At 47.8% G+C, this 22,301-nt stretch overlaps 1 protein-coding gene across 1 annotated transcript; it reads right to left on the bottom strand.

Moving 5' to 3' along the window:
• Positions 1-467: 467 nt before the first annotated feature.
• Positions 468-20,792, bottom strand: LOC146765965 (trifunctional purine biosynthetic protein adenosine-3-like). Its single transcript, XM_085592799.1, has 14 exons — positions 16,436-20,792; positions 14,929-15,024; positions 14,148-14,322; positions 12,662-12,773; positions 12,151-12,210; positions 11,216-11,341; positions 10,785-10,872; positions 9,965-10,050; positions 9,378-9,546; positions 5,825-6,056; positions 5,623-5,713; positions 4,808-4,942; positions 1,706-1,904; positions 468-901 (listed from the first exon to the last, which is right to left on the bottom strand). Exons 1-14 carry the CDS (start codon positions 16,578-16,580, stop codon positions 468-470), a joined length of 2,148 nt encoding a protein of 715 aa, XP_085448925.1. The 5' UTR covers positions 16,581-20,792.
• Positions 20,793-22,301: the final 1,509 nt, after the last annotated feature.

Genomic DNA, 22,301 nt, shown 5'->3' with positions numbered 1-22,301 from the left:
GGGCTGAACATCTTCCCTTGGGTCAGCAGAACATCTCCTGCAAACAACAGCCTCAGCTCAGTCCTGTTTTAAAACCTCAGGAGAGGTTGAGAATCAAAATACCACAGACTGGTTTGAATTGAAAGGGAGCTCAAAGCCCACCCAGTGCCACCCCTGCCATGGCAGGGACGCCTTTCACTGTGCCAGGCTGCTCCAGCCCCAGTGTCCAACCTGGCCTTGGGCACTGCCAGGGATCCAGGGCAGCCCCAACTGTTCTGGGCACCCTGTGCCAGGGCCTGCCCACCCTGCCAGGGAACAATTCCAACCCCATATCCAGCCTAAATGTCCCCTCTCTTCCCCCTTGTCGTGTCCCTCCATCCCTTGCCCCAAGTCCCTCTCCAGCTCTCCCGGAGCCCCTTTAGGAATTGGAAGGGCTCTGAGCAATCCCGGAGCCTCCCATTCCCCAGGCTGAAATCAATGAATTTGTTTCACAGGCCGTGGGGTGTTTTTGGGAATGCTTCCCTGAGCAGGTTCTCTCCCAGTCCTTGCAGCAGGCCTGGGGAAGGAGGCAGGGGTGCTGCAGGAGAGCAGCGGACCCCAAAGGCTGAGGAGCCCGGCCGGATGGGAGCAGCCCTGGCCCTGCACAGCCCGGGGAAGCAGCAGTGCCCACCCAGCGTGGTGTCCCCGCAGCTGCCCGGGGCAGGTGAGGAGCAGTGCAGGGAGGATGTCAGCAGGATCCTCCGCACCACGCCGAAGGCGTGGCCATGGATGGCGGCAGAGCCCAGCCCCAGGAGTGCGTCCCCCTCCTCGGCTCTCTGCAGCCCCGGCAGCCTCTGGCCCCGCTCCACCGCGCCCACCGCGAACCCGGCCAGGTCACAGTGGCCCGGGGGACACGGAGCTGCCACTTCTGTCACCTCCGCACCTGCAAGGGGAGAGAGCAGTCAGCACCTCCTGCTTCTGCTCGTTTTGGACTCCCAGAATCCCAGAATGGTTTGGGTTGGGAGGGAGCCTAAACCCATCCAGTGCCACCCCAGCCATGGCAGGGACACCTCCCACTGTGCCAGGCTGCTCCAGCCCCAGTGTCCAACCTGGCCTTGGGCACTGCCAGGGATCCAGGGGAATCTGGGAATTCCATCCCAGCCCTGCTCACCCTGCCAGGGAACAATTCCCAATTGCCAATCTCCCACCCAGCCAGCCCTCCCTAAGCTCAAAGCCATTCTTGTAACACCATTTTAAATTTATGGCATCTCCTAAAGTCAGCAGCACATCCAGGGACACACAGCCCAAGAAGATTCAGATATCTTATTAAATTCTTCTTGGTTTCTTACTTCACCTCAAGACTCCAACAAAACAAAGCTTCATGAAAGAAGTGGTTTTGTCATTATTGTTTCTGGTACTCACATGGCACCTCCCTGAGTATGGGAGAGGGCTTGGAAATATTAATATTGAGGAATGTGAGGCTTCCAGTTCTGTTCTCCTTTGTTCAGGGATAAAGAAGGAAGAACAAGGATCCACGTGCACAAGCACTAAACCCCATCTTTCTGTGCTGACCCATTTTACAGAGCAGGAAGAACTGAAGCACAAATTCTCAACTGTTTTTTTCCCACCAAACAGAAACCAACAATTCCAGGGCCACATTCTGCCTCTGCCTCCTGCCAAGTCCATTTCTCTGGTGATAAATTCAACCTCAGCCCCTTCACATCTCAGAGGAGAGGAGGGTCCATACCCAGGAAAGCACAGCCTGCACTCCTGCAAGCCTCAGCTATTCCTTCTTTGATTGTCTCCATCACCTCAGCATTGAGTTTGGCACAGGCCAAATGGCTGAGGAAGAAGAGGGGCTCAGCCCCCTGGGCCAGGAGGTCGTTGACACACAGAGCCACCAGGTCCTGCCCGATGGTGTCGTGTCTTTTACAGACCTGGGCAACCTGCAAGACATGGTGGGAATGAGAAACAGGCAAAACTCAATTATTCATCAGTGAAAACAGCAGAAACCTTCTTTTCTCTGAAAGAAATCACTGCAGGACACACATGGAAGATAGAACCTGGTGCATTACCTGCTAGAAATCAAGAGAAAACAGCTAGTTTTCTTGCAGACAGAAAAAGAAAAATCTATTTTGCTGTTTCTTTCAATATTAGTTCGAATTTCAGCCATAGCTACCTAGAAATTGTCATTTTGAGATTTTTTTTTTGTTTGTTTGTTTGCTTTCTGAAATATTATCACAGAATCATGGAATGATTTGGGTTGGGAGGGACCTTAAAGCTCATCCCATCCCATCCCCTGCCACAGCAGGGACACCTCCCACTGTCCCAGGCTGCTCCAGCCCCAGTGTCCAACCTGGCCTTGGGCACTGCCAGGGATCCAGGGGAATCTGGGAATTCCATCCCAGCCCTGCCCACCCTGCCAGGGAACAATTCCCAATTCCCAATCTCCCACCCAGCCCTGCCCTCTGGCAGTGGGAGCCATTCCCTGGCTCCTGTCCCTCCATCCTTGTCCCCAGTCCCTCTGCAGCTCTCCTGGAGCCCCTCCAGGCCCTGGCAGGTCTTTGGTCAAGCACAGACAGTTCCCTCAGGGAACTTCCTGTCTGTTTTTAGAAGTCCTCAGGGTGTTTGCATTTCACAAGTAATAAAACCTGGCTCAGGTGTTGTGGCTCCCATGAAGTTCTGACATTTCCAGCTCTCAGGGGTACCCTGGAGTGTCCTGCTCAGCTCACAGGGCTGCCATGGACAAAGGTGACACAGGGATCACGGAATTATAAAATCAGAGAATTATTTAGGGTGTAAAAGGCCTTTATCATCAGTGGATAAACTTTCACTGACACAGCTCCAGCTGTGCAGAAAAGCCCAAGACAGAGGGATGGGCGAGGGGAAAACCTGGATAAACACCACTGGATTCCAAATGGTGAGGGAGCAGCACCCAAACAAAGGCTGGGCTTGGATTCCTGATTGATTTCCCTGGCTGCTGGATTTAGGAGTGCTATGGAAACAGGCACCCCACGGCCTTTGTGCATGACAACACCTCCCTCCCACTGCTCCAGCAGCAATCCTGGCAGGCAGCAGCCAACCTTTCCTTGGCCAAGGAAGAACCTTGGGAACACAGCTGGGGATGTCTCTGTGCCAAGCAGTTGGAACAAAGACCCACAAGAGCCTGCAGCAATCACTTTTTCATGCTCAGAGGTGCCTGAGGGTGTGAGACTGCCAAAAACCTTTGGGATGACTCTGCTCAATCTCCTGCTGTTCGTTGTCCTGGCATTAAAGGCAGAAATCATTTGAAACAAGGGACATGGCTGTGCTTGACAGTGAAAGGAGCTTCAGATCTCCTGATGGTTGAAAACCTTCTGATTTAATAGATAAATAAATCTCCAGGTCAACTTATCCTGATTCAATACATAAATATACCCCTGGTTCAATTTGTCCCAATTCTCTACATAAATATATTCCTAACTCAGCTTATCCTGTGTGCTCTTGGCTAATTAAAATTCTTTATTTCTCAGCTTCTTTAATGTTTATTTTTTCCATCCTTCCTTTCCCCAGTGCCCTGGCAGAGGTACCTGTTCTCCCTCTCCACACACAATGTATTAGGCTGAGCCTGCCAGTTCTCATTTCAACAACTCCCTGTGCTCCTCCACACAGATCCTCCTCAAAGCCAATGGAACCTCTAATTTAGAGCAGAAATTCTGGGCTTTAGTGCCTCAGGTTTGCAGCTACATTTTGGGCTGCTATCATTTCACCACAAAATATCCACATGCCCAGTGAAGTATGCCCAGGCCTTGCACAAATCACCATTTTCCAAGTGCAGGTGCCCCTGTGGTGGGCTCAGGAGTGTTTGTAGAACTCAGCAGGGTGCAGGTGGTGGGACTGGAACACTGCAACAGCCCTGGCAGCTTGTTGGAACCCTGGCTGCTGAGAATTTCAGACTTTCTGTGCCACCAAACACTGGCCCCCAAGAGAACACTGCATTTGACCTGAAACTGTGGAGAAAGCTTCCAAAATTAAATGATAAAACTGAAATGATGGGTGCATCGTTTAAATAGAATTGTGTAATATCACATGGTAAAAAACCTACAGTTTGAAGTTTTAGCATATAGTAATAGATATAAAACAACATAAAAGTTTTTAAGCAGAAGCTACTCCTTCTTCTTTACCTTCTTCTTCACCTTCTTCATAGGTTTAAGCAGTATTGTGCAATTAGATAAAAAAATCCACATTATGAGTCACTAGTTAGTTACAAAGTTAAAAGTAAAAATAACTTAAGTGTAATTTCTTAATTAGACACTTTATCCTTAAAAAACCTTATAGAAAGAGAGATACGACTCCATTTTTTACCTTGCATTGTAAAACTCACAACTTGTAAAACTGTAACATAAATAAAAAACTAATAAACATCTCAGTCCAAGATACAACAAGATACAAACATGTAAAGAAACAACATAAAGGCATCGAAGTCAGTAAAGAAAAAGTCAAATACCAAATAGGGAGGATGAGGAAATGTCTTAATCTTAAGGCTTAAGAAAAACTCTTGTAAAACTATAGGGAAAAACTCTTTTTCCCTATAACAGATGAAAGTATAGAGAGATGAAAGTGATCAAACTGATATCAAACAAAAGCTTCCATACCAAAGTTAACAGAAAATAAAGCCGTTGTAATCTAGAGGAAGCTTAAAAAGAGAAAGAGGGGAAAATGATAAGACCCTATACCCCCAAAGAGAGAAGAAGTCCTCTATTCCTAGAGATAAAAATTATTTTAGAAATCAATAATAATAATTTAAAAATCATAAAAATCAGCAGCAGGTGACATCAGCTTTGCTGCAGAGGAGCTGCCAGTTACAAACCTGCAGTTTGGGGCCAAGGCCCTTGGTCTGGGACACCAGGATGGGATCATCATAACCAGATGCCCTCAGGTCAAAGAAAGCAGCAAAGCCTCCTCCTTCTGAGCACCCCCCTGCCAGGTACAAACACGGCATGGACTGCATTTATGGGAGATAAAAACCCCCAAAACTCTCTCCAAGAAAAGAACTGCAAATTATCCCCAAATCCCTGGGGCTGGCAAAGCCCTCCCAGCCCAGGGAGTCCCAGCTGGGCCCCATGCCCACCTTGTCCCCAGCCCAGAGCACTCAGTGCCACCTCCAGGGGACACCTGCAGGGATGGGCACTGCAAAGCTCCCTGGGCAGCCCCTGCCAGGGCCTGAGCCCCCTTTCCATGGGGAAATTGCTGCTGCTGTTCCAGCTGAGCCTGCCCTGGCCCAGCCTGAGGCCGGCTCCCTCTCCTCCTCTCCCTGTTCCTGGAGCAGAGCCCGACCCCCCGGCTGTCCCCTCCTGGCAGGAGCTGTGAGAGCCACAAGGTCCTCCCTGAGCCTCCTTTTCCCCAGGGTTTTAATTACTATTATTTTATTTATTCACTTATTTCCATTATATTCCTCTCCATTCTGCACCTCTAAGAAGCACAATCGCCTCCATGGCAAGGCAGGCATTTGGTAATTAATCATGAGAGGAGTGGCAAGAAAAAAATCAATTTTCTTTCTTTGTGCTGATGCCAGCCCAATTTCCCTAAGCTCAGTTTCAATGTCACAAGTGCATTGCCCAACCTCTAGGGATAAAAAAACCAGTATACTGAGGGAATTCCCACATTCTTCCCAGTCCTATCTGCCCTGGAGCCTCTCACAGAAGATGTTTGTGGCAGACGACTCAAAACCTCCCTGCTTCCAGCTCCCACGTGTCTGTCCTTGTACACCAGGGCCCTGTGGGGAGGCAAGGACGAGCTGGCAGCAGCAGGGACCCTTCTGCAGTGCCCAGCAGAGGTGGCCCAGATGTGAGGGGCAGGGAGGAACATCTGGGCTGCGCTCACGTACAGGGGCTGGCGGAGCAGCCGCAGGCCCCGGTGCCCGATGTCCCTCCTGAAGGTGGCCCCCTGGAAGTGGATGGTGGCCACGCCTCTGTTGGCTTCTCCCAGAGCTTCCATCAGGTCCTGCCTGACAGCAGTGATGGACAGGACTCTGCCACCACTTGTCACCACCCGGCCATCCTTCAGCGCTGTGGCCCCGTGGAACACCTGCAGCCCCAGCTCCTTGGCTTGCAGAAGCCCTGCAAAAACAAAGGGGATCCTCTGAGGCTTCTGAATTGCATTCTCTGCTGACAGTCCTGAATTAAGGTGGGAAGAGCCCTTCAGGGTCATCCAATTGCACCCCAGCCCCACCAGCATCACCCAAACCCTGTCCCCAGGGGCTACACCCAGGCTCCTCCTGAGCACTCCCACAGACAGTGACTCCAAACCTCCCTGGGAGCTCATCCCAAGGTCTCACGCCTCCTGAAGGGAAATTCCCTTTCCCAATCTCCAACCTGAGCCTCCCCTGGTGCCATTTGAGGCCATTTCCTCTTCTCCTTTCCCTTGGGACACGGCAGCAGAGCCCGACCCCCTCACTGCCCCTCCTGTCAGGGACTGTGCAGAGCAGTGAGGTCCTTCCTGAGCCTCCTCATCTCCAGCTGATACCTCCCAGCTCCCTCAGCTGCTCCTTCCAGGATGTATTTTCCAGACCTTTCCCCAGATCCTTTCCCTTCTGTGGACCAAACACTGAAAATTGAAGTCTTGTATTCAGTCAAGGAACAACAGAAATTTTCACCTTTGCTTTTTTCTGAGAACCTTCATCACCAGTGAAAGACATCCCACTGCACAGACCCCAGGAATCCCCTTCTGAGCCATGCACTAAGGCATCAAGGAATTCCAGACTGGTTTGGACTGGGAAGAACCTCACAGCCCGTCCAGTGCCACCCCTGCCATGGCTGGGACACCTTCCACTGCCCCAGGCTGCTCCAGCCCCAGTGTCCAGCCTGGCCTGGGGCACTGCCAGGGATCCAGAGGCAGCCACAGCTACTCTGGGAATTCCATCCCAGCCCTGCCCACCCTGCCAGGGAACAATTCCCAATTCCCAATCTCCCATCCAGCCCTGCCCTCTGGCAGTGGGAGCCATTCCCTGTGTCCTGTCCCTCCATCCCTGGAAATTGTCTCTCTCCAGCTTTCCTGGGGCTCCTCCAGGCCCTGCCAGGCCACCCTGAGCTCAGCCCAAAGCTTCTCCTGTGCAGGTGAACAATCCCAGCTGTGCCAGCCTTTCCTGCCAGCAGAGCTGCTCCATCCCTCTGCTCATCCTGGAGCCTCCTCTGGGCCCTCTCCTACATGTCCACATCTGGGACGCCCCGAAAGTAAAGCAAGAAATCCCATAGGGACAGAAATATGGGATGCAGGAGCCACCACACATATCCCTGCCCTGTGCCAGGAAAGCTGTGCTCTCTCTGGGAGCTGTGGGTGATTTGTGCAGGGTTTTCCTGCAGGAAATCACAATCCACAGCCATTTCCTGCCTGGATTCTCCCCTCTCCCTGACATTCCACCTTCAGTGCTGATGTTACCTCTGCTCTCCCCAACTATTCCATCCTGCCCCCTCCACACAATTCCCTACAACACCTGGAGCTGGTGCTCCACAAACACTCACAGGTGGCTGCTCAGACACAGGGAAGCAAAACTGTTCAAGGTTTGGGGTTTTTTAGATTCCTATTTTGAGGGAAGAGAAGAGGAGGAACTGCTGCCATCGCCTGGGGAAATGAGAACCAAGCACAGTTTTCTCCTTGCTACAGGCTCAGGGGATTCTCCCCCCTGGCCCTGCTGCAATCCAATCCCTTTGCATCCTGTTTTAAGGAATACTACAGAACAGAACGTTTGCCAAGCCATTAAAAGGAGAGAATCACAGAATATCCTGAGCTGGAAGCACACACAGGGATCACCCAGTCCCACCCCTGACCCTGCACAGGACACCCCAACAATCCCACCCTGGAAGCATCATCCAAAAATATGTGATTCAGTGTGAAAAAGAGAATAAAAACTAATAAACCCCATGAAACTCAGAAGTGGAAGATAATAACGGAATAATAATATAAGAATTCAATAAATAATAATAATTATAATGATATCATTATAATTAATAAAATAAATACTAGAAGATTATAATAAATAAAGGAATAATAAAAGAATGGATTGAATTCTATTTATTTGATGTCAGAAACCCTGCCAGGGACAAAGCACCAGTGCACAGCCTTGTCCCTGGTTCATGGAGGGTTCCCAGAGAGAAAATGCCAAAAATTGCTGCCAAAATTCAGGAGCCCTGGCCAGGAGCTGAGACCAGGAGAGGGTGGGACTGGCAGGGCAGGAGCTGAGAGGGCAGGAAATGGTTCTGCAAGAGTTCCCTCTGCTTGTAAACATTGCAAATATCTCAGGAGATCCTGAACCAGGAGTACTGAACAGAGAAAATGGACATTGAGTACCTGCAGGAATCCCGAATTTCTAGATCCAATATCAAATGGATATTGAGTACCTGCAGGAATCCTGAATTTCTAGATCCAATATCAAATGGATATTGAGTACCTGCAGGAATCCTGAATTTCCATATCCAACATCCAAATGGATATTGAGTACCTGCATGAATCCTGAATATCTATTCTAATATCGAAATGGATATTGAGTACCTGCATGAACCCTCAATATCTATATCCAGCATCCAAATGGTATTAACATCTAAATGAATATTGAATATCTGTATGAATCCTGAATATCAATATCCAATATCAAATGGATATTGAATACCTGCATGACTCCTGAATATCTATATCCAATATCCAAATGGATATTGAATACCTGCATGACTCCTGAATATCTATATCCAATATCCAAATGGATATTGAATACCTGCATGAATCTTGAATTTCTATATCCAAAATCCAAATGGTACTGACATCTAAAAGAATATTGAATACCTGCATGAATCCTGAATATCTTTATTCAATATCCAAATGGATATTGATATCTAAGTGGATATTGCATACCTGTATGAATCCTGAATATCTGTATCCAATATCCAAATGCTATTGACATCTAAATGAATATTGAATATACCTGTAGAATCCTGAATATCTATGTTGAATATATATATGGATATTGAATATATATTTCTAATAGCTGTATGAAGATTGAATATCAGTGTCAAACATCCATATGATAATTGAGTATCTGTATCTAACATATGCATAGATATTGGATACCTATGCAAATACCAAACATTTATATCAAATATCTATATTAATATTGAATACCTCTATCAAATATTCATATAAATATTGAATACATATGTATAATATATATGAATATTTAATATCAAATATCCAAATGAATATTGACTATCTATAGCTAATGTATCTATATAGAAAATCTATTCTAATACCTACATGAATACTGAATACCTATCTCTAATATCTAAGTTAATATTGAATACCTACATAAATACAGAATATCCCAATGCCCACCTTGCCCAGACTCTGGAGCCCTGTGAGTAATTAAATAATTAACAAGCCCCCAGAGTTACCTGTTACCTCCATGCCCTTGTCAGAGTCTCCTGGGTATCCTGGGCTGGCCATGACCACACACACAGCAGTTCTGTTCTCCAGCCAGGCTGGCATGCAGCTGCAGAGTCTGCCATCAATTGTTGCTTGAATCACTTCATACAAATAATTTTTAAGCAGAGGGAGAATTACCTGTAGAAAAGTTTTCAGAGTGATGTAAGTTAATTTTTATTTTGCTTGCTTGTTGAAATTCACCTTAGGGAAAATTCAGTTGATGGAATACAATCTGTATGTGCCAAGCCAGTAGAGTTGGAAACTCTGGGTTTTAATTTAATTTGCAGCATCTTTTGGCACCAGTCATAAATTTAGAAACATAAGGTGTGGGCTTCTGTAGAAGGAACATTAATTTAGGCCCCTCCCATTCTGATTCTAGCCAGAAAAAACAAAATCTGAGGAACAGATTTTTTAAACTAATAAAAAAGCTCACAGGAGCTGACAAAATGTTAAGTTACCTCAGATGTTCACATCCTGATCTTTCCCTAGAAATAAACTACAACAGTAAGAGGTAAAAGAATGTAGCATCTTTAATTTTCCAGTGTGTTCCACTCACCTGACACTGGGGGTCCCCAAACTGGCATTTAAAGTTTAAAACCTTCACCCCCTCTTTGGTCAGCATCAAACCTGTTTGCAGCACACCTGGACACAAAGCCAAGCAAATGAAATTAAACATTCCTTTCTTTCTTTCAAGAACTCTGTTAAAATAAATATTTTGGAGCATTCTGCAAATCAGAAGGCGTTAGGGGCAAGAGTTCTGCAAGCCATAAGAATTCCCAAATATCCATAAAGGTGACAAGCAGCCACCAGAGGAGCAGGGCACCACAGTTTAAACGCCACAAAGTTCTCTGACATCGTGCACCCAACTCCATCCTTACTCAACTCCCACTCCACTCTTACTCAGGCATTGTAAAAAAGGCCCCAAAAAGCAGAAGCTGAAGATGTGGGTGGGAGCCCAACTCTTTGGAGGTCTGAGATCTCTTCAGTGTCAACAGCAGCCCTTGGCATCAAATGACACCTGTGGGCACCTGCCTTTCCTAAAACAGCCTCTGGATAAAGATCTGGAGAAAATGGACATTGTTGTATGTAGGAGTGAGCAGTACTGCAGGACTGAAGTATATGTTCTGCCCTGAACTGCAAATAAATCTGTTTTATTAAAAAAAAATTTCATAAAATCGTGGTGTTTTAAGGAAACGAGGCCAAAGTACTCTCCCAAAGAGCTGTGAACCAAACGAGTGGGGCTTAACACTGCATGAAAAATGAGCTGCTGCTGGGTTGTTTTTTTAAATCAAATACCATCTGGCATTGAGAAGTAGCCTCTGACCATGGAAGTGGCCTGGATAGGGGCTTACCTTGGTTTTCAGCTGCTCACTCACCTACATAGGCTGCTCCTTCTTGTCTCAAGCTGTCCACGACGTGCTGGAGGATTGCACTCCTGATTTGCTCTAGGAGAGCTTCTGGAACCTGACAACCAGAGGAAAGCCACGAGGCAGGGCTGGGGCAGCAGCAGGGATGGGGCAGGAACAGGGATTCAGGGGCAGGAGCAGGGATCCAGGGGCAGGAGCAGGAATGGGGCAGCAGGAGGGATGGGGCAGCAGGAGGGATGGGGCAGCAGGAGGGATGGGGCAGCAGGAGGGATGGGGCAGCTGCAGGGATCCAGGGGCAGCTGCAGGGATCCAGGGGCAGCTGCAGGAGCAGGGATCCAGGGGCAGCTGCAGGGATCCAGGGGCAGCTGCAGGGATCCAGGGGCAGCTGCAGGGATCCAGGGGCAGCTGCAGGGATCCAGGGGCAGCTGCAGGGGCTGTACCTGAGGCACGGGGCACAAGGCTCCCATCCCTGCCGTGGTGGGGCCCTGCTCCCCGTCCAGCAGCCGCTTGTGGGGCTGGGCCGGGGGCATGGAGGCCACGGTGACACCGTCGGTGAAGCAGGAGCACTGCGGGGAGAGACACAGACACAGCGGTGACAACACCCTGGGCACGGGGCGAGGCTCAGTTCTGCTGGAAAATGTAGAAATTGCAGAAGCCCAGACTGCAAAGGATATTAAATCCCACCCAGTGCCACCACTGCCATGGGCAGGGACACCACCCACTGTCCCAGGCTGCTCCAGCCCCAAATCCAACCCGGCCCTGGGCACTGCCAGGGATCCAGGGCAGTCCCAGCTGCTCTGGGCACCCTGTGCCCTTTATGCTCTGAGTAAAGAATTTCTCAGAATCCATTTAGATCCAATAGGATCCATTTATTCTGCTGCAAGCCCATTGACCTGAAGGTTTCTTTCTCATTGTTCCTTTCTCATGTTTAAATTACCAAGAGAAAAGGCGGCTCTCATTACAATTCCTTTTTGATGAATCACATTTTGAGTCGCATGGACACATGCCTGTCCTCTGGCATGTGAATAGCCTAAAAGAGGCACTAAATATTAGCACAAAGTTACTGATGTAACAAAAAATAACCAAGGCAGATTCCATAAAAAAAACTTTCAGGTCACTTTATGGGAAAAAACCCCACATTTCCCCCCTAAAATAACCACTGCAATGTCATTATTAATGTAGAAGAAAGATCTACTGACAACATGCATTGGTTAGCATGACACGGCTTAGATTGCATGCTATATATATGCAATAGGTATACATTTCTCAAGGTGCAAATAAAACAAACAAAATTTAAACAATAAACTTGTATGTTTATACAGAAGCACAGCAATAATGCCAAAATATAAAAGCACATCACACCATCAATACCTACAGAAAGTTCTTCCCCTTGAAGAAGTTCTTCAATAACAACCATCTCTCCAAACATTCTGTCCTGTAAAAGACAGAACAAAACAAAAGAAACCTCCAGTGAACAGATATAAATCCACTGCCTAAATACTCTCTTAATTTTCTTTTAACAAACAAAAAACCAATGTGTATGAGGAGTGCCAGCTTGCTTGAAGGCCAGTGGGGAAAGCCAATGGAATTTCATTTGGACGTAAGGAGGCAACACTGAAATATTCCTTATCAGGCCTGGGAGACAAGGAAAAATTACAATTTGGAGGGGCAGAGAAATGGCATCTGAGGCTGGAACAGAAGTTCAGTCACAAAATCTCCCAGCCCTGCCTGGATAACACAGGTGGAATCCGAGACCCAGGGAAACTCTTGAGTGGAACAACCAATTTCTCCCAGAAATTCTTGCCCCCTGCAGCAGGAATTACACACTCCCAGAGTACAGAGCACCAAGATTTGGACTGGCAGGGATTAATTAAGGATTTTCCCACCTGCATAATCTCCTGGACAGCTCTGCAGGCCTCCTCCTTGCTGGCTGCAATGGTCACTTCTTTCCTGGCCGCTGGCCCCCGCGCCCGCACCACCCGGGCAGGGAAGTCTGTGCTTTAAGGGAAGAGAGGTCAGACATCCCTGCTGCATCCAGGGAATCCAGGGAAGGCACCACTCTGCTCCTGGAACCCCCCCACACTCCCACTGTACCTCCAGAGTTTCCCCACTTACTCCAAAACACAAACTAAATCCAGAAGTTAAAAAAGAACAAAGCATCACCCTGGTAATAAATGGATTTTAACTTCACCCACTCACCCTCTGGCTTGTGAGCAGCCAAATAAAACATTTTTTGAAGGGCTGAATTTCCTTTTTCCTGAAAGAACACTTCACTCTCCTTTCCACACTATGATTTCTGTTAGGTTAAACCTCAACCCAGTTTATACCACCCAAGCTCCCACCCCTTCTCCCCATCTTGCTGTGCACACCTGGGACAGTTTTCCCTTTGGAGCCTTGCACTTGCTGACAGAGAAGGTGTCGGCCTTGTCTCTGTGTGGCAGCAACATAAACTGGGTGTTCTTACAGAGCAAAACCAGTGAAAAAGTTGGTTTTATTCCCAACCTTTATAAAAAGGGTTTTATTAAAAAAAACCCCACAGGTTCCATGAGTTTATCCCACATGGAGCACTTGGCAGCAAGGACAGGGAGTCTGGGAACGCAACCCACAGGCAAGGAAATGGGACTGTTCTCCTTTAGTTATGGATATCTGACCAAAACCTTCCAAATCATCCTCAGAGAATGTTTTGCTGGCATCTGTCTGGGTAGAAATCATTCTTAGCCCTTAACTAACTGAAAGATTCGTTGAAATATTTTCTTTATGACAATTTTTTGTCTATAAATGACTTATTGAGTATCCTTAAGGAGCAGGTGGAAAAGAAAAGCTGGGAATTCAGAACAGAAAAATCAACCTGCTGCAGTTCACAGAATTGTGAAATCATGGAAGGGTTGGGTTGGAGACACCTCAAAGCCCACCCAGTGCCAGCCCTGCCATGTCAGGGATACCTCCCACTGTGCCAGGCCCAGTGTCCAACCTGGCCTTGGGCACTGCCAGGGATCCAGGGGAATGTGGGAATTCCATCCCAGCCCTGCCCACCCTGCCAGGGAACAATTCCCAATTCCCAATCTCCCACCCAGCCCTACCCTCTGGCAGTGGGAGCCATTCCCTGGCTCCTGTCCCTCCATCCTTGTCCCCAGTCCCTCCGCAGCTCTCCTGGAGCCCCTCCAGGCCCTGGCAGGGCTCTGAGCTCTGCCTGGAGCTTCTCCTCTCCAGGTTGAACATCCCCAGCTCTCCCAGCTGGCTCCACACCTGCATCTCCATCAGCTGTCTCTAATTACAGAGCTGATTAACCCACACCTGCTGCAGGAGGGCAAGAGCTGAGGAGCTCCCGAGCCCCGTGGGAAGCTCAGGTAGGAGGCAGAGGAGCAGGGGTACCTGGTGATGAACCTGCAGGCCTCCTGGGGCGTGCTGAAGGCTCTCCAGCGCGCCGTGGCGATCCCGTGGCGCTCCAGGAAGGCTTTGCTGGAGCTGCTGTCCGAGGCCAGCTGGGCTGCCCTGGCCCAGGGCCCGAAGCACCGAACTCCTGCTGCCCTCAGGTCATCCACGATCCCTGAGCCACAGAACAGCACAAGCACCAAGGGGGCTCTTGGGGAGCCGGGCGGCAAAAGGGGATTCCCTTCATCCCTGTGTTCCTCCTCCCTTTGTCTCAGGTAATTCATTCACCCTCCAAATGAGGTTCTGAATATCCACCCAGGTAATTCATTCACCCTCCAAATGAGGTTCTGAATATCCACTCTCAGGTAATTCATTCACCCTCCAAATGAGGTTCTGAATATCCACTCTCAGGTAATTCATTCACCCTCCAAATGAGGTTCTGAATATCCACTGACCCGTCTCAGCCTCTGGTTTTAGGGCTCTTTATCTCTGTGCTTTCCTGAGCACTCCCACAGTTACCCCCCCCCCCCCATTTTAATTCAACCTAATTATATTCTTTGATATTATTATGTTACGATTATATTATCATAGCATTTATTTCTTTTTTCTATCAAATTAGGTTTATTGAATGATTTTATTAAGTTACCCCCCCATTTTAATTCAACCTAATATATTCTTTGATATTATTATGTTACGTTCATTTACTATATTATAATATTATCATACCGTTTATTTATTTTTTCTGTCAAATTAGGTTTATTGAATTATTTTATTAACTTACCAGCTGCCAAAAGAGCTTCTGGGCCGACTACCACAAGCCCAATGTTGTGGTCTTTGCAGAACTGGGTAACGATAGTGTGATTGCTCACTAATACAGCTGGAAAGGAAAAATAATTAACTGATGGCTGTAAAGCCTAAATAAGGGGCAGGAGATGAAAATGTCTTTTTTCCATCCTCCTAAGAGTGTGATTAAAATCATGAAGCAGCCCACTAAGGGCAAAGTAGAATATCAATGTAATAATAGCAGAGTCCAAAAGGACCCGGGAACAGCTCCAATTTGCACAATTTACTGTTTTTAATACATATCTGCTAACTGATTAAATCTCTTTTACTTGCCGTATGTAATCAAGATATATTTTTAAAAGCTGCTTATCAGAACAATAACAATTCAACATCACAAAAAAGAGGCTTATCATAACAATAACAATTTTAACAATAACAATTTTATTTTTTAGATTGGGAAAGAAACTCAATTTCAACAGCTGAGTAAAGATTCACTTAAAGCATTGGATAGTGCAGCTAAATTTCGCTGAGCAGCCTGGGCAGACACAGAGATGTTTCTGTTCAGATTTAAGAGCTTTGAGCCCTCTGCTTCTGGGTTAAGTTTCACTGGAACTGGTCACAGAATTCAAGCACAAACGTGGAAGAGATGAGGTGTGGAAATGCAGTAGCCTCGCTAGCTTAGGCAGCAAGGCTAAAAACAAACAGGGCAGGGTGTTTTAGGAGGCAGCTCTGAAATTCAGAAACAAAGCACAAAATGAAGAAGGAATCTGTGCCCTCAATCATCTGTGGCACCAGTAAAAGACAGCAACTGGTACCTGCCCAGTTGTCTCGGGGGCAGCCTGTTGGGACCCCAGGAGTGTCAAATCCTCGTTTCCCAGCTCATGCAGCCAAAGGAGGAGTCTGAAATGTGTAGGGTCGAGTTCTCAAGGTTACTTTTCCTTATCTGTAACATTCTTTCTCTGACCTGCCCAAGTCTGTCTAGAAAGGAAGCCATGGCCATCTGCCTCTCGCCTCAGGTGGAGTTTATATTATATATTCAAAATTACTGTACTATATTTACAATATTGTGCCAATGCCGATCATTTATGTTGGACAGTGTGTCTCTACCTTAAACCAACAGAAAAGTGCCACCATCACACCAAGACATGGAGGGCAAGAAGAAGGAGAAGAAGGTCAGGACATGCCCAAATTCCTCCATCTTGACCCCCTGAATTACATTCTAAAAACCCCAAATTTCTACTTTTCCACCCTGTGTTAATCCAAATATCACACTGCTCAAACCCTTGTGGCTTATAATTCCTCATATAAACTTGGCAACCTTTTCCATGGGCTAAAATTGAAGCCACAAGTATTTTTGACTTTGTGCCAGGGTCTCCAAGCCCCGTGCCAGGGTCTGGAGCCAGCCAGGGCAGCCAGAGGGATGTGCTGGGCTCTGGCACAGCTGGTTTGTCCCAGCTGCTGCAGTGCTGATTGCTTGTTCTGGGATTTCACCCCCTTCTTTTTACCTGAATTGGAGATTTTCCCGTTGTCAGCTGTGCCTGCGTTTCCTGGAGCCACAAACACGTGTTTGACGTGTGGGGACTGGGCCAACTTCCAGGCCAGGGCGTGCTCCCTGCCCCTGCTGCCAATCACCAGCACCCGCTCAGCCATGGCCCTGCGGAGCACAGCAGCACCACTGCCTCACCAGGGAGCCCAGACAGAGACATCCCACCCACTGCTGCAGGTTCCAGGTGATTTTAACCCCGTTTGTGGCACAAAGGTGCTCGTAGCCACGGGACACGGTGGTTGTGCCAGCGGTGCCACTGGATGGACACAGAGTCCCAGAATCCCAGAGTCCCAGAATCCTAGAGTCACAGAATCACAGAATCCCAGAGTCACAGAATCCCAGAATTCCAGAGTCACAGAATCAGAGAATCACAGAATCCTAGAATAATGAGGCTGGAAGAGACCTCTAAGATCATCAAGTCCAACCCATGCCTAACACCTCAACCAGACTATAGCACCAAGTGCCATGTCCAGTCTTTTTTTTAAACACATCCAAAGATGGTGATTCCACCACCTCCCTGGGAAGACAATTCCAGTGCTTTATTATTCTTTCAGTGAAAATTTTTCCCTAATATCCAACCTGCACCTTCCCTGAAGTAGCTGGGGCTGTGTCCTCTTGTTCTGTCAGTGCTGCCTGGTGGGAGAGACCAACCTCTCCTGTCTGAACCTCCCTTCAGGGAGTGTAGAGAGCAATGAGGGCACCTCTGAGCTTCCTCTTTGTCACTATAGGACACGTGAAAGCACAATGTGAGCCACCTGCTATTTGCAAGGTAAAGAAGAAAGTTTATTCCCTGACTCCAACTTTTATACTTTCCCAAAGGTGACATTGGATTGGAGAGTGAATGAGCCACCTGTCCAAAGACATTGGACAAACCGCTAGTACATCAAGTTTCTACACCCCCATAAAGGAATGCAAAACAATATCTTGTTTATAGAAATTGTGTGGGAAAGATCTCCAACAGAATGTAAACTCAGAAGGCTTTAGAAAATCTTAAGAATTAGGGTGACACCTCTTCTCCAGGCTGAACAGCCCCAGCTCCTTCAAACATCGGTCACATCAGTCACATCTGGTTGAAATGCACACAACAAATGGGAATTGTCCCCACTTGTTCCAGCAGAGTCAAGATTTCATCTCTTAAGCACACACAGATATGAAATAATTGAGTAAGTTTCATCGGGTCCTTTGTACAACTGCGCAGGACAGGAATAAAAGTGTCATACAAATGCTCTAAAAATATATTTTAATATATTTTATATGTTATATATGTATTTATTTCTGAACAAAAATAAAGAAATTTATATCTAATAAACAAGTGATAATAAAATATATAAGACAGAACTAAGCAATGAATGTCTATATAATGAATAACTATATAATAAATAGATGTGCAAAAATAAAAATGTAATTGTTGATCTTCTTTTCATATTTAATATAAACATATTTCATTCTGAATGCTGTGATTGGTCTAGAAGCTTTTAAGAGTGCAATCATGCTTGGCAATAAATGGCAAAGGCAGATTTTAGGACAGATTTTATCCACGGGCAATTGCTTGGAGGACACTTCAGCAGAGCAGCACATTCAATAAAAGACAACTGTTCATCTCACTGGCACACTGACATTTCAAGCAGTTCCTCAGCAATATTTTGTGGCAGATTAGTTTGGATTTATTTCAGAAATGTTATCATAGGTCACATCTGCAAACTTAATTTCTCCCTATATGCTGCATGTGGACAAATGTCAGAGAGAAAAATGCATCTCCGAATGTGACCTTTAAGAGGGGTGTTAATGGAGAAACCAGTCCCCAGCCAGGAGAGAGATCATAAATTAAAGGTACCACAGACACCAGCAAGTGCTGCTGCCTTCTCCTGAGGAATCACAGCCCCTGGGTTTAATTCATTGTGCAGCTTCCGAAGGCAAATGGGAGCTAAATGGTGACACTGAGGGAGAATATTCCAGGCAAGATGTTCATAGAGCTGTGATACAGCTAGAATTGTGCTTGGAGCTCCTGAGACAGGATTACACCGCCTTAGCTCACAAAAAAATCCAATTTAACTCTCTCTGTTTCATCGCTCTTGAATTGCCCAAGTACAAAGTCAGGAATTCTCAGAGCCCAGCTCCTGGAACTGCAGAGTTTTGGGGGTTATTTGCTTTTAAATTTAAGCTATTGTGCTCTAGGAGTACAAACACAGAACACATGCTTCATGCTCTACCAGGGACAGACTGATTTCCTTGCAAAAGACTTTTCTTAGCCTTTTTGTTGGGTAACAATCCAGAGTGTCAGGCTTTGTCCTTTGTCACTGCCTGAGAAATAATCTCTGGAAGTGGCTGTGAATATGAAGATGTGTTACAACTGTTCTGTCTCTAACAAGGGCACCAATGCTCTCTGCGAGGCTCCAGTATGGTACAACAGTTATCAATAAAAAGGAAAGTGGTTTTAAAAGCAATCCACACCCACACCCCCTCCCCCCCATCCCACCCTGCCCATAATCTCACAATTCTGTGAAGTTTCTAAAGAAGAATGAATTAAAGTTCCCAGCTGGGAAGACAGTGAGAGTGAGCAGTGCCTCCAGCCCTTTGGGGAAAATTCACTTTCCCATTCCACCTCCCAGGGAGGACACTAAGGATGTTTTTTGCAAAGCCAAGCAAAAGCATGCTGGAAGAGAGGAAATTTGGTCAGTAAGCTGGACCAGGAGGGAAGGCTGGAGAGAGGGACAGAGCTGCTGGAGAAAAAGAGAACTTCAAGGACTCCTGATGCTGGAAGAAAGACTGGAGAGGGACGTCTCAGTGGAATTCTTTTCCCTTACCGTGTCAGACTCTGCTGTTTGCCCACACAAAAGGAGTCCTCCAGAAGGATCTTCCTCCAGCTCCTGCTTCAGCTCCAAATGATTTCTGATCTCCTAAAGCACAGCATAAGAGGTGGAAGAGGCAGCCAGACCTGCAGCTGCCCTGTTCCCCTTGATCCTCCACCGTCACCGGAGGATTCCCAGCAGCATCCCCTCGGTGCCTCCCACCCTTCAAGTCCTCCCCGTCCTCAGCACTGTGGATACTCCTCTCTCTCCCTCCATCCTCCTTGGTTAAGGTCACAAACAGATCCTCCCACCAGCCTGTCTGACCATGGAAATAGGATTCAGCCCCAGAGAAAACGCCCCAGGGACAAAGTGTCTCAAAGCTGAGCTCAGTACTCAGATCTCAAGCAAGAACAACTGTATATCCCCTACCAGGGGAAGGATCTCAGAGAGGCAGACAAAAAAATATGTTAGAAAAACTTAACAATTTTGTCATTTGTTGCTCTCATCTTTTTGAACTTTTAAATTTGTTTCCTGTGATCTTCTTTATTTTGGGCACACTGAAGCAAAACTGAGCAGCATCAGGGAAGAACCAACAGCTGGGTCCAAGGCTTCAGAATGGTTGTGGAACTCCCGGAGGACTCGCACGCTTCAGCCGTGCACAAAAGCTCCTCTCCTTTCCGAGGCTGCACGGCAGCACACGGGGAGTAAAATCAGAGTTCCTCCTGATTTCCTACACTTGCCCTCCATCATTTATCCAGCACCTTCTCCAAGTGCAGGGAGCGAGAGGAGACAGATCAAGTGTGGTTCCGGACAATCTGTTTTCTCTCCAATTTTTCCACTCCTGGCACAGCTATGAAGTGCCAACCTGCAGGTGGGAGCACACCTGATATCCCGCAGGCCTCTCCTGTGGGCTGGAGCCCCACGGGGCAGCACCACCATGAACAATTCCTTTTCCCATTGCAGGAGTCTCCTTTGGTGTGGAAAAGACAGAAAGAAAGGAGAATTCTTGCCTTCCCCTCTCTCATGAGGTGCAGATGTCCTCAAACTTCCTTTCTGCTGCCACAGAGAGAATGCTGGCCTAGAGACTCTCTGCTGTCGGATTTTGGGCACGGGAGCAGGGAGACTTGGTTGTCCCTGTGGACACAAGAAATGAGCCAGCATCCAGTCCCAAATATTCGTGTGGGATTTGCCATCATTCAGTGATTCCTTTTTAGTTTTGTAAAGCAGAGAACAGGAGGAGAGGGCCTAGGAAAGGAACAATCCTTCTGTAGACCCTGCCAGGAGGGGACAGCCGGGGGGTCGGGCTCTGCTCCAGGGAAGAGGGAGAGGAGAAGAGGGAGCGGCCTCAGGCTGGGCCAGGGCAGGCTCAGCTGGGACAGCAGCAGCAATTTCCCCATGGAAAGGGTGCTCAGGCCCTGGCAGGGGCTGCCCAGGGAGCTTTGCAGTGCCCATCCCTACAGGTGTCCCCTGGAGGTGGCACTGAGTGCTCTGGGCTGGGGACAAGGTGGGCATGGGGCCCAGCTGGGACTCCCTGGGCTGGGAGGACTTTTCCAGCCCCAGGGATCCTGGGGTTTGTGAGAGTTCTCCCAGCAGAGAGAAAATCCAGTCCCGGAGAAAGGCCCTGCCCTGGAGCAGCAGAGGAGCAGCCCCGAGGCTGGAGGAGCCAGGAGCGGGCTCCAGGCACGGCTGCTCAGCCCTGAGCCCTGTGGGGCTGCCCAGCAGCAGCAGCAGCAGCAGAGCCCCAGAGCTGCGCTGCTGCTGTGCTGCTGCTGCGCTGCTTTGGGCTCTACGGCTGCCCAGCCCCGTGCAGCTGCTGCCGCAGGGATGTGCCAGGAGCAGCACAGAGCTGCTGCTGCTGCCTGAGCTGGGGCTGCAGCGGGGGAACCCCTCCCGCCCGGCCCGGGGCTGCTGGAGGCAGGCAGGGCTGCAGGAACAGCCCCGGCCCGGCTCCCCGGCCACGGGCAGCGGCAGAGCGGGGCTCTGCTGCCTTGGCTGTGCTGGCCGCACAGCCCTGCTGCAAAGGGCTGCCCGGCACAGCTCTCTGCCAGCCGGGCTCAGCCTGCGCCTCCCGTTTGCCTGCAGAGAGCAGCGACAGCCCTGCCCCACCGGCCCGGCCGGGAACTCTCCCGCTGCCGCCGGGGCTGAGCCCGCGCTGCTCGCGGGGCGCTCCGTGGCTCGGGCTGGGACAATCCATCAGCACCTCGGGGAGACAGGACATGGAATCCAGGCACTCTGCTCTGGTGCCCTACAGACTTTATTAGAAACACACAGATTCTTCAATCACGGGAACAGCGTGGGGACATTAGAGTGAATTGTGATTAGAACATAATGTACATTAATGTTTTTATTTCATAACTGTGAAAGAAATATACAATATGTAATAAAAATAAATTATTTGCTAGTTTTACTTATTCCTTCAATTTTCTCTTCATATATCAATTCTTATTCTTCTTATAGTTTTCTTCTTCTTCTTCTTCTTCCTACTCTTATTATACTTCTTTGCTACTTCTATGTATTTTTATATTCTTATTTCTATTCTTATTTTTCTTCTTCTTCTACATATTTTTAAATCCTTATTCCTATTCCTATTCTTCTTCTACATATTTTGAAATTCTTATTCCTATTCCTATGACTCTTCTTCTAAGTATCTCTAAATTCTTATTACTATACTTCTTCTATCTATTCTTAAAGAAACATTCTCTGTCTTGTCTTTTTAGTCTTCATCTTTGTCTTCTTCCTCTTTGCTATCTTCTCCATCCTATTTGTCTTCATCTTCTTCACTGTCTTTGTCTTCTTCATCTGATAGGTCGTCTTCATCTTCATTTTTTTTCTGTGTCTTTGTCTTCATCTTTGTCTTTATCTTTTCTTTGCCATTGTCCTGGAGCGGTTTGTGCTGAGAGTCTGTTCCAGGAGCCTCTGCGTTGTGCCCCAGAAATGGTTGCTGCACCTTCCAGCCCGGGGCCGGGTGTGTGCGGGGCAGGGATGGGGGAGCTTTGGGCTCTTTGGGTGGGCATTTTCCAAGCCCCACTGCCCAGG

The sequence above is a fragment of the Lonchura striata genome, chromosome 15, assembly GCF_050655825.1.
Source record: "Lonchura striata isolate lonStrDom1 chromosome 15, ASM5065582v1, whole genome shotgun sequence".
Lineage (NCBI taxonomy): Eukaryota > Metazoa > Chordata > Aves > Passeriformes > Estrildidae > Lonchura > Lonchura striata.
The sequence above is the reverse complement of the archived record's forward strand: the minus strand, read 5'-3'. Positions and strand labels throughout refer to the sequence as shown.